This window comes from Ursus americanus, chromosome 26 (assembly GCF_024610735.1).
Source record: "Ursus americanus isolate L20-20 chromosome 26, mUrsAme1.1.p, whole genome shotgun sequence".
Classification (NCBI taxonomy): Eukaryota; Metazoa; Chordata; class Mammalia; order Carnivora; family Ursidae; genus Ursus; species Ursus americanus.
The window spans coordinates 10,861,705-10,873,876 of NC_142152.1; the positions used below are offsets into that span (position 1 = coordinate 10,861,705).

The following is a 12,172-nucleotide window of genomic DNA, read 5'->3' on the forward strand; positions in this document are numbered from 1 at the left end:
CATATAATTTGGCAAATACCTAGGAGTATGATTGCTGGCTTTTATGGTAAGTATTTAACTGAATAAGAAACTGTCAAATTGTTTTCCAAAATGGCTGGACCATTTTTCAGCCCACTGGTCATGTGAGTTCTAATTGCTCCATATTCCCATCTACACCTGGTATTATCTTTTAAATTTTAGCCATTCTAGTGATATGTCGTGGTATCCCATGGGGTGGTTTAAATGGCCTTTCTTTATGACCAACTACTTATTATTTGAACATTTACTTACGTGTTTATTTATCATTTGTACACTTCCTTTGTGATATGTCTGTCAATTTTTTTAATTGAGTTGTTTGTCTTTCTATTATTGAACTGTGTTATTTATAAAATATTCTAAAACCCTGCCCTTTTGCCGATGGATGATTGACAAATATTCTCCCAGTCTGTGGCTTGCCTCTTCATTCTCTGTCTTGTCTTTCAGAGATCAAATGTCAGTTATTTAATGGAGTCCAATTTATCAATATTTTTCTTTTATGGGTTAGCCTTTTGTGTTGTATCTAAGAAATCTTTACCTAACCCAAAGTCACAAGGGTCTCCTCCTGCCTTCTAGAAATTTTATAGTTTTACCTCTTAGGTCAATTTCACGTCTGTTTTTGTATATGGTATGAAGGTTTATTTTTTTCTGTGGGAATATGTGAGTGTTCCAGCATCATTTGTTGAAAAGACTCACCATTGAATTACTTTGGTGCCTTATTTAAAGTCAACTGCCTTGTTGAAAATCAGTGTGGGTCTATTTCGAGGCTCTCTCTTCTGTTCTGCTCATCAGTGTGTCTGTTTATTCACTGATGTGACGCAGTCTGGATTACTATAGCTTTATAGTAAGTCTTGAAACCAGGTAGCATAAATTCTACAACTAGCGCTTTTTCAAATGTGTTTTGACTAATCTGGGTCTTTCGCGGTTCCGTGTCAAGTTTTAGGATCAGCTTGTCAGTATACACAGGCCTATTGGAATTTTGTGTGGATTGCATTAAATCTGTCGATCGATTTGGCGAAAATTGACATCTTAACCCTATTGACTATTCCAATCCAGGAACATGATGTATCTCTTTATTTTGGTCTTCTTTGGTCTTCTTTCTCTCAGCAGTGTTTCATAATCTTCAGTGTACAGGTCTTACACATAAATTGTTGAATTTATCCCTAAGTATTTTATGTTTTGATGCTATTATAAATAGTATTATTGATAAAAAAAAAGAGCATTGTTTTTAAGATTTGCTTTCCATAAAGTTTTCTCCTTCTAGTATTTTGAATAAGGACAATATAAAGTTCTGAATAACCTAATACGTTTTAGAGACTTAGGACAAGAGTTCTAATTGAAATAAGTAAATGTCCGTTCTCATACCATATTACGTTTTCTGAAATTACCTAAAGACCACGTGAGCAGGTTGAAATTTCAAGTTGGTGGCTGAGATATTTTGAAATGTTGTTTGGAAGTGAATACATTATAATTGTTAAAAGAAAAAGAAAGGAATTATAAGGAGGAATGTCTAAGAAATTACAAAAATGAAAGTTTTTCATTTTCATTTGGTTTTATCAGGTAGAGCCCCTTTGGTGCCAAGTTATTCGGGTCAGCTCGAGCTGTAGGGACGTCTCATGGAAGTCAGCAGCATCGTGTGGGAAGGCCTGAGGAGGACACTGGCCCAGGGCTGGCAAGCCACAGGACTGCCTCTTCATTTTCCATCCCCACTTCATTACCTATTTCTCTCAAATTCACATTCCCAAAATTACACGTCCAGCCAATGAGAGAGAGCCTGAATGCCTTTCTTGGCCCTGATTTCAAATTACAGAGGGATGGACTGCAGGTCAGGCGTTCCTGGTTCTGTTATCGATGGCCAGAGGAGCAGTGTTACATGGTATAAAATAGCTTCTGGAGATGCTTTAAAGTCACTCAGTGTTGTTGGGGCACCTGGGTGGCTCAGTCAGTTAAGTGTCTGCCTCCGGCTCTGGTCATGATCCCAGGGTCCTAGGATCCGAGCCCTGAGTCAAAGTCCCTGCTCAGTGGGGAGTCTGCTTCTTCCTTTCCCTCTGCTGCTCCCTCTGCTTGTGCTTTCTCTCGCTCTCTCTCCTGATGTCAAATAAATAAATGAAATAAAAAAAAATGATACAAATAGGAGTTTGAAATACTGAGACAAATTTAAAATTTCTCTGATTTACATTTTTTTTATTTTTTATTTTTTATTTTATTTTTTATTTTTTTTAAAGATTTTATTTATTTATTCGACAGAGAGAGAGAGACAGCCAGCGAGAGAGGGAACACAAGCAGGGGGAGTGGGAGAGGAAGAAGCAGGCTCATAGCAGAGGAGCCTGATGTGGGGCTCAATCCCGGAACGCCGGGATCACGCCCTGAGCCGAAGGCAGACGCTTAACGACTTCGCCACCCAGGCGCCCCTACATTTTTTTTTTTTTAAAGTAAGAAGAATGGTTTTTTTTTTTAAGATTTTATTTAAGAGAGAGAGAGAGAGCGAGGAAATGAGCAGGCAGAGGGAGAAGCAGGCCCCCTGCAGAGCAGGGAGTCTGATGTGGGGCTCCTTCCCAGGAACCTGGGATCATGACCTGAGCTGAAGGCAGACGCTTAACCGACTGAGCCACCCAGGCGCCCTTGATTTACATTTTTCTTACTAAGGTATAATTGACATATATTATATGAGTTTCAAGTATACAATGTAATGATTTGATATTTGAATTGTTGTGAAATCATCACAATACATCACCATACATAATTACAGAATTTTCTCTGATTTAAATTGTAATCAACTTGTTTCATTATCTTGATGTTCTCTCTCTTTTTTCCCTTGTTTTCCACTGTGTAGATGGCTTTGGAAGATTCAGAACAGAAACACAATCTTTTGCATTCAATTTTCACGGATCTAGAAGACTTGTCAATAATTTTTGAAACCTATGATTTAGCACAGTCTGTACAAGAGTTAAGTCGTCAAGTAGCAGCTTTACAACAAAAAATCATGGAAAGCCTTCCACAGATTCAGCGGGTGGCTGATGTAAGTTCGCACTATAAAGATGTGATTTCTTATTTTTCATTTATATTTCATTTAGTAAGTTAGAGTTCTACTGCTAATCAACTCCTAATTATCTGAAGACATTGATCTGGCACACTTTTCATTTATGTTCTTTTTTTCTTTTTCTTTTTTTAAAGATTTTATTTATTGTAGAGAGAGCGAGCAAGTGGGGGGAGGGGCAGAGGGAGAGGCAGAGAATCTCAGGCGGACTCTGTGCTGAGCGGGGAGCCTCCTGCGGGGCTTGATCTCACAAGTCTGAGAGCATGACTTGAGCCCAAAACCAAGAGTCAGATGCTTAACCGACTGAGCCACCCGGGTGCCCCTGTATTCTTATTTCTTGAATTATATTTTACTTTAACTTGCAACCCATGGTACATATCCCCATTCTCAGTCCAGAAATGGTCTATTTAAAGGAAAGAATCCTGATCAAATAGCTCACTGTTTTCTCTTTATCAGAGAGGCGATATTGTTGGTATAAAAGCACAGATTAGCAAAGAGGGAGTTAAACAGATAACCTCCCAAGTCTTTGTTCTCCAGTAGCAAATATTTACTGAGGGGCTGCTGTATGGCAGCCCCAGGATTTTTAAATAATTTTATTTATTTTAGCTTGAAACATGTGAGGCATTTATTTAAGGATGAAGTCACATAGCAAAGGCAGGTACAATTAGTCTTAATTATTTACTTTTTGTTTCTCAGTTACATTCCCTATGCCACACTTACGTAACTTCAGGGAATAATAATTGTTAAACGTTCTTGGTTATTGAAGCTTATTCCAGGGTTTTTAAATGCTTTTACAATTTTCGATAGAAATTACTCTAAGAGATATGATATGCTTATATCTTTTTGAACATAAGATGCACAAAAATAATTCCAATATAGCTTTTCTTCGTAACTTGGAGATATCACTACAAAGTTGCCGTACTCATTGTTTCATTTGCTTATAAAGTTATATTTATCTGATATTAAATGTCTCCAAACTGCTTGAGTTTGAAACCCTCAGCCTGTTTCTATGTAGTTTTTCCTATCCCCTTCACTATTAGCTGTACCTTTTGGTTGCTACAGTGTCTCTGCATTGAGCGTTCTCTCTCTCTTTTTTTTTTTTTTAAGATTTTATTGATTTGAGAGAGAGAGAGAGAGCACAAGCCAGGGATAGAGGCAGAGGGAGAGGCAAAGGGAGAAGCAGACTCCCCACTGAGCAGGGAGCTCTTTGTGGGACTTAATCCCAGGACCCTGGGATCATGACCTGAGCTGAAGGCAGACGCTTAACCCACTGAGCCACCCAGGCGCCCCTCTGCATTGAGCTCTTAAGTAACGGTCTAAAGGCCTTCTTACACTGCGAGTGGACTTCAGTATGTAGGGTTTGTGGCCTGTATTCATTCATCTGTGTATGGTTTTATAGCACGTATTCTTCCATCCGTGGGGTTTGTAGCCTGTGTGTGGGTTTACAGCACACACTGCAGCATTTTCACCCTAAGGTTCTTGGCTGAGTCCTAGAGGTTGACGTTGATGAGAGAATACCTGCTAGACAAGTGCTCTATTGTTCCACTTAATCTGAGGATGTTATAAAGTAATTTAGTGACTCTGCATGACAATAGTTCATTGGGGGATTGGCAAGAAAATCCTGTCAGTTTTTCCAGCTCCTTTTGTGTTCATTTTCCAAGGGTGACTTTATCATTTTACATAAAGTGGTAGAATTTTTTTTTAAATGTTAGACCCACTTGTATTCAAGTGTTTAAACACATTCCAAAGATAAATCTAAATAGAGTTTGTAGATATTGAGAAGTTCCTTAAAAATGATTCAGGGATGTCTTGCTGGCTCAGTTGGGACGGCATGCAACTCTTGATCCCGAGGTCATGAGCTTGAGCCCTGTGTTAGGTGTAGAAATTACTAAAAATATGAATAAACTTTAATAAAATTGATTCAGGTGCATAATACTTTTGTTCTCATAGTGTAAGTAATTGAAAATTGGCCTTATGAAAAGTTTTAACTCAACAAGGTATAAGCAATGCTTTATAGTGTGGTATGCTGTTAACAGAATGACCTTTTAATTGAAAGCAGTCAACATCTATGTATGCTTTGTTAGTTTTTTCTTTTTTAATTCCAGTGTAGTTAACATATAGTGTTATATTAGTTTCTGGTATACAATATAGTGATTCAGCAATTCTGTACGTTTCTCGGTGCTCATGGCGATAAGGGTACTCTTAAACCCCTTCACTTATTTCACTCATCCCCCCACCCTCCTTCCCTCCGGTAACTATCAGTTTGTTCTCTGTAGTTAAGAGTCTGTTTTTTGGCTTATCTCTTTTTTTCTCTGTTAATCTGTTTCCTAAATTCCACATATGAGTGAAATCATATGGTATTTGTCTTACTCTGACTGACTTATTTCACTTAGCATTATACTCTCTAGCTCCATTCATCTTGTTGTAAATGGCATTTTTTCATTCTTATTTATGGCTGAGTAATATTCCGTCATATATATACCTCACATCTGCTTTATCCACTCATCTATCGGTGGACGCTTAGGCTGCTTGCATAATTTGTCTGTTGTAAATAATGCTGCAATAAACATAGGGGTGCGATATCTCTTCGAATTTGTGTTTTTGTATTCTTTACCAGTATTGGAATTACTGGATCACATGGTCATTCCATTTTTTACTTTTTAAGGAGCCTCCAGGCTGTTTTCCACAGTGGCTGCACCAGTTTGCATCCCCACCAACAGCACACATTTCCTTTCTCTCCACATTCTTGGCAACACTGGTTTCTTGTGTTTTTTATTTTAGCCATTCTGATAGTTGTGAGGTGATATCTCATTGTGGTTTTGATTCGCAGCTCCCTGATGATGAGTAGTGTTGAGTGTCTTTTCATGTGTCTGTTGGCCATCTGGATGACTTCTTTGGTGAAATGTCTGTTCACGTCTTCTGCCCATTTTTAATTGGATTATTTGGATTTTTTGGTGTTGAGCTGTATGAGTTCTTTATATATTTTGGGTACTAACCCTTTATCGGATATGTCATTTGCACATATCTTTTCCCATTCCGCAGGATGCCTTTTAGTTTTGTTGATTGTTTCTTTTGCTGTGCAGAAGCTTTTTATTTTGATGTAGACCCAGTGGTTTATTTTTGCTTTTGTTTCCCTTGCCTCAGGAGACATATCCTGAGAGATGTAATGGTCAATGTCAAAGAAGTCACTGCCTTGTTCTCCTCCAAGATTTTTATGGCTTCAGGTCTCACATTTAGGTCTTTAATCCAATTTTAATTTATTTGTGTGTGTGGTGTAAGAAAGTGGTCCAGTTTCATTCTTTTGCATGTAGCTGTCCAGTTTTCCCAACACCATTTATTGGAGATAGACTTGGTTAATTTTTAAGACGTGTAAGTGGCAAACATTTTTGGTTAAATAGAAGAATAGAACACATAGCAATAAATTATGTTTTATAGATTAGTAACAGACAATATACACTGCATGAGAGTTTTTGTTTCTGAAATTCTAGGATGTGGTTGCTGTCGAAACTGAAGTAAAATCAATAGAGAAAAAAGTTTCAAAAATCAAAGCTATCCTCTTATCAAAAGAAATATTTGATTTTTCACCGGAAGAACATCTTAAGCATGGGGAGGTAAGGAAGCATGGATTAAAATTAAAAACATTTTCTCATAATACTTATTATGTTTATTTTTAAATATGTAATAATATGATGTGATAAAAAGCGCTTAATCTTTCTAGAGTAATAGCAAAATAAAGTTGGGAAATAGGAATGACAATAAATATCATGTTTTAAATCATACTGTCTGTACAAAGATAATTTTCCTATAGTTTTTTTTTTTTTTTCATTTCTTCTGAAAATTTCAATGTTTGGGAGTTTTGCCTTCAGCGTCCAGTCCTGGTGCTTAATAGTTCAGGAGCTTGAGTCTCTAAGTCAAGAGAACCGGGTTCTAGACCCAACTACACTGCTTACGGGCTGTGTGACTTTGAGCAATTAGTTAAAGTTTCTTGGATTCTCTTTCATATCTGCCATTGGTATTGTGGTGATTATACTGGACAATTACGGTGTATACAGAGCCCCTAGCACAGGATCTGGGACATACTAAACAGCATACAGACGTGGATTCCCTCTCAGCCTCGTGGTTAGGAGCCTGTGCTTTGGAATCAGGCAGGCCTGGACTTTACTCCCAGCGCTGCCTCTTACAGTCGGACCTCCTCTGGGTCTTCGAACTTCTGTACACCCAGTTCCTTCCTGTGACATGGAAGTTCTGATACCTCCCAGGATTATATCAGTCCAGATCTTTATGGAGCAGATATCATTCAAGCAAAATGTAATTATCCTTTTGGGACTTCGGAAATGTGGCAGGACCGTTCAATTCAAGTGACATTTCTTGAGAGCTACCTGTGGGAAGCCCCATGCCAGGCACAATTGCTCTGAACGTCAGAGGCCGTACTTGGCCCTTGGTTAGCTCGCTCACCGCCTGGTGACACAAAACAAAGCCCCAGTTCTGCAGAGAGGGAGGGAGGGGGGAGAGAAGGAAGGCAGGGGTGGTCCAAACGCAGAACCTAGCGCACTGGCGGGTTACTCTTGCCCCAGGCCTTCTTTCCTGAGACTTTTAGCTGTCCAGTCACAAGTGATCTGAGAGTTCTTTGCAGTCTGAGCCAAGGAAATGCTTGAAAAATCAAAACTATAAAGACTAAACCACACAGTATTTTAATTTGAACAGACTCAGCAGTGGCCGTTTCTTTTCACTTATGTACCACGCTTATCTGATACCATTAAGGTCATACTTGAAAACATACGTCCCATGAAGAAAGCCGTTGCTGAACTAGTGTCTTACCAAGTGGAACTGCGGTGGCCCCAGACAGGAATGAAACGTCTGCCTGCATTTCAGCGGACAAATCAACTTCTACAAGATGTAAAACTGTTGGAAAGGGTGACTCAGGAACAAAATGAATTATTAAAGGTGAGCAGTTTATGATGGCGATGGCCAACTTATTGGCTGAAAATGTTTGGCAAAAGCTGGTTTTGTTTTTGGTTTTAATGGTTGGGTCGGTGAGATTCCCATGACTGCAAGAGGCTGCCTTCGCTGATTCCTTATGTCTCTTCTGGTATTATTATCCAGGAGGGGACATTTGATAAAAGAGACTATCTTATTGCTCAAATGGGGCTAAGATAGTTCTTCTCAGTTCTTATCCTTGTTCGGTCAAAGGCACGAAAGCATAGTTACAATCTGTTTGACTCCATCCTACAGTTATTGAAGAGCTCCACGAGTAAATGCTCTGGGGAGAGATTTGAACCTGAGCGGTGCATTTGCAATCTCATGAGACCCTTACGGTAGCCAGCACCATAATAATCTCTCTATGCATCTCAGTCACTTTCCTATTAATCATCTCATTTTATTCTTCCACATGTGATAGATAGAGGAGGCACTTTGCCACCCTTATTTTTACATATAAGGAGACTAGAGTCAGAAGGTGAGATGACTTGCTGAAAGACCACTGAGTTAACTTATGTCCAGATTCATTTGTGTGCAAATAAGATAAGAATTTGAGTTTCTAGACTCCTGGTATCATTCGTTCTCCGTATCAGGGTCTCTCCCTTCTAACCGATGGCATCTTTCAGCCTCTCCCCAGAGGGTGTTTTTTGTTGTTGTTGTTTTGTTTTGTTTTGTTTTTTAATTCTTACGTTTTTATTATCTCCAGGCCCAGGTCAGGAACCATTATTAGATAGAAATTACATTTTTCTTTGGTTTGCATTCCTAGATTAACAACCACTTTCACAAGAACGGAAAGTTGCTGAAAGAGCCTTAAATTCCACAGACTTTTCAACTCCATTGGTAGATCCCACCCTACCCCCCCCCCCAGCTTTTCCTGATTAGATGGCTCGAGGCAGGAGAAAAGGTTATTTTTTCCCTCCTTCCCAACCACCACCTGATTGTAGGGTGAAAGCTGCTCTTTGTCCCTCTTAAATTTCATTCCCAGTTAGCTGGCTACTCTGGGTTCTCCTAAGATTTGAAGATGTTATGACCTCTGGTTTGAGTCTTAGCTCATAGAATCTCTCTCTGTCCTGGCCCCTGAGCAGCAGATGTCATTTCCTAACACCCACAGGGAGAAAAAAGATTGGGCACTCGTGTACTACTTTTTAATATGATAAAGAGAAGAAAACAGAAAGACATATAAAATTTGATCTACTCTTTTTAATCTTTTTTTTGTGTGTGTGTGCTTTATTGGTTTCCTGGTCAGAAAAAGAAAATAACAGTTGTAACTATGGTTTAAAGTGGCTTCTTCATGGGATGAGAAGGGGGGAAGTAGAAGCGGCAATTATATTTTGTGCCAAGTTAGGTCTCAAACTGTGCTGCTAAAATTTTCCATGTTACTGTGTAAGTGGAAATCAGATGTCATCTCATATATTTCAAAATTAAGTAAGCCAGTGGTAATGAAAATCATTAGAATATGGTACATTTCTTTTACTTTCTATTTTGGATATTGTAAGTGCCCTCGTTGTGGAAAACAAGACAAATTACTTTGGGGGGGCAGTGGGTAATAGGATGTAGCTCATTATCGAGGGCTGGGGAACAGGTGTGTGCAGTGAACATAGTTATTTATTTCCAGCCCACAGTTAAAATTATGATTAACTATTAAAGAAAATACAAGGAAGAATTCTATGTTGGCCAGAAACTTTGAAGTTTTAAAAGGCATTTTGCTTCATTGTGTAGCATACCAAGGAAATAGCTATACTTTATCTTTTCTATCACACTTTGATCATACAGTTTAGTGCACATAGGTTTGAGCTTCACTACTTCCATAACACTAGATGCAATGTGTTGTTCTGGTTAATTTTGCCTTTTCCTCCTACAAACTCAGACTGCTCTTGAACCGTCAACCTCTTACTCATTAAATGTACATCACCGATCCCAAGGGCTACCGGGTGAGGATGTGGCTGGAATGGGAAAATTCATCATCTCTCAGATCAGAGATCTGAATCAGTAATGTCACCTTTCTATGTGGAAAGCATCACATGGGGCATGCATTAAAAGAGCGCGTATGACATATCAGTAGTTTCATAAAATTTTGGCAACTTTATGTTAACATGCCATAAAGTGCTTCCCAGAATAAGCCCACTAGACCGGAAATACTTAAGAGCAAAGGCGTGTCTTGTGCTTGTACTCCAAGCACTGCCCAAGGTGTCCTGGCATTTAGTAGAGCAAGAAAGTCGGGTGCCAGCGCTATGAACATTTCTCTCTGTATTTAGGCTACCATTTTCTATTGCAACCTATGTGGGTGTATGTGTGTGTGTGTGTTGTAATCGATTGAAACTTGTGTGGATAGACGTTGGAAGTAATCCGTGAATCCAGTCCTTAGATTATGACAGAGATTCTTCTTTTGGGGGGGTCATTTTATAGATCGTCATAAAACAGACCAACGAATGCAATGAAGACATAGAAAATTTGAAGCACATCTTAAATAATTATTCAGCTGAGTTCTCCCATGAATGTCTATCACCAGACCAAGCTGCCAACCTGACACAAGTACAGGTATGTCTCTTTATTTGCCCCGCAGTTCATTCAACAATCACTAAGCCGTTGGTGTCTGGAAGCCTTTGGGATGGTACAGTGTGGTTCCTCCTTCTCTCTTCCAAACGAAGGTATATTATGTGTATATTCACTTTCCATTCCTATTTCATAAAAGAGGTGCATTTGGGTCTGAATTTGCTCTTCTACTGAAGAAGCTGATGTAACACAGGATATTTGGACAACCTGACTTTCCATCTAGCTTTCTGAGATGGGCCAGGCAGTGTGGGTGGGCTGGGCTTTAAGGTAAAGACCCTGAACGCTGTTGTAATGAAGAGTTTCATATACTAAGTAGTAGTTCCATATACCATAGTTAGCAATATTCTGTGTGCAGATTAACCCTCTACTGCTAGGGGTTTTTTTATTTAGTCTTTGTTTTTGAATTAGTATTACATAACCCAAAAAGAAATCTGATTGTGTGTCAAGTGTTGTAAAGAGTTGCTTTTATCCTACTGTCAAGTTGATTTGGGCAGGTGAATGCTATGGTATTCAAAACCAGGTTATGACACTTGCTAGCTGTGAAGTCTAAAGCAAATTACTTAGGGGTCTAAGGGGACATACCTATTAGGCGGTGAACTCCGTAAGGCAGACTCAGCATTAAAGACTCAGTATTATAAATCTGTTAAATTTCCCATTACTTTTAAAAATGCGAGGACCCCAAAGAGCTTTGGTTTATATGAATTCTATCTATTGATAGAGAAAGAAATTAAAACTCAGACATGTAAAAGTAGTTTATTTTAAAATAACAATAATAAACCCATTACATGTTGATAGGAATAACATATTTTTACGGAAGAAGTTACAGTTTCCAAAAGAAAATGTAGTGAGAGGAGTGACCTTGTTTTACATTTTTGCAAATCTCTTAAATGTCTGACTTGGTAGAGGACAGCTAGATTCTCGTCTGCTTCTGCATTCCATCTGTTGAGGTATGTACTTGTGTTAGAAGTATGTAAAAACAACCCAGCCTCTCAACAGCATGTACTTGGAAAAAAAAGGAATATTTTAATAACGCTTTTGGATAATTGTGGACATTCTTTGAAACTAAGGTCCAGCAAATAGAAGTTACTCACAGGTTTGTTGTTAAATGGAATCCAAAGCCATGTCAATGAACTTTTTCTGCTCTTGTATTAAGATCATTGGCCTCTTCGTACTTTGAGTGGATCTTCTAACTGCGTGGAGTTTTATGACATCATGCTTGATCATTTGGAAAATACTGTTTCTCCAGTTACATAGATCCTCCAAATATGTCAACATTTCAGTAGTTGATACAAAAAAAAATGTTATTAATATTAATATTTATCTTTTCAGAAGAATATGTTAATATTTCTATGTAGGTCTAGTTTAGCAGCTGTTTTTTCTAAGTAAAAAATATCATTTTATGGAAAAAATGCGTAGTTCAGCTCAAAACTTAAATAATCACTCAGAGCTTTTCCTCCATCATCATACTTTGGCACACAGCGGAAGTGCCGTATGCATGCTTTCCACCTTGTCACGCAGAATATTGAAAATGGATGTTCTTCATCAAGGATATTCTTAAACAAAACTGGCTTTTTTCTTTTTTTTTTTTTT

At 38.5% G+C, this 12,172-nt stretch overlaps 1 protein-coding gene across 5 annotated transcripts in view; it reads left to right on the forward strand.

The window, feature by feature from the left end:
- SYNE2 (spectrin repeat containing nuclear envelope protein 2) overlaps positions 1–12,172 on the forward strand; it is a 307,352-nt gene that overhangs the window by 192,553 nt on the left and 102,627 nt on the right. For 4 of the 5 annotated variants that reach the window (XM_045810585.2, XM_045810589.2, XM_045810586.2 and 1 more), the window contains 4 exons: positions 2,849–3,034; positions 6,541–6,663; positions 7,814–7,996; positions 10,436–10,567. In XM_045810585.2, coding sequence (XP_045666541.2) covers positions 2,849–3,034; positions 6,541–6,663; positions 7,814–7,996; positions 10,436–10,567 — 624 coding nt within the window. Of the gene's footprint in view, positions 1–1,682; positions 1,892–2,848; positions 3,035–6,540; positions 6,664–7,813; positions 7,997–10,435; positions 10,568–12,172 lie in introns of those variants that run through there. The other variant, XM_087855989.1, reaches the window with a different exon arrangement.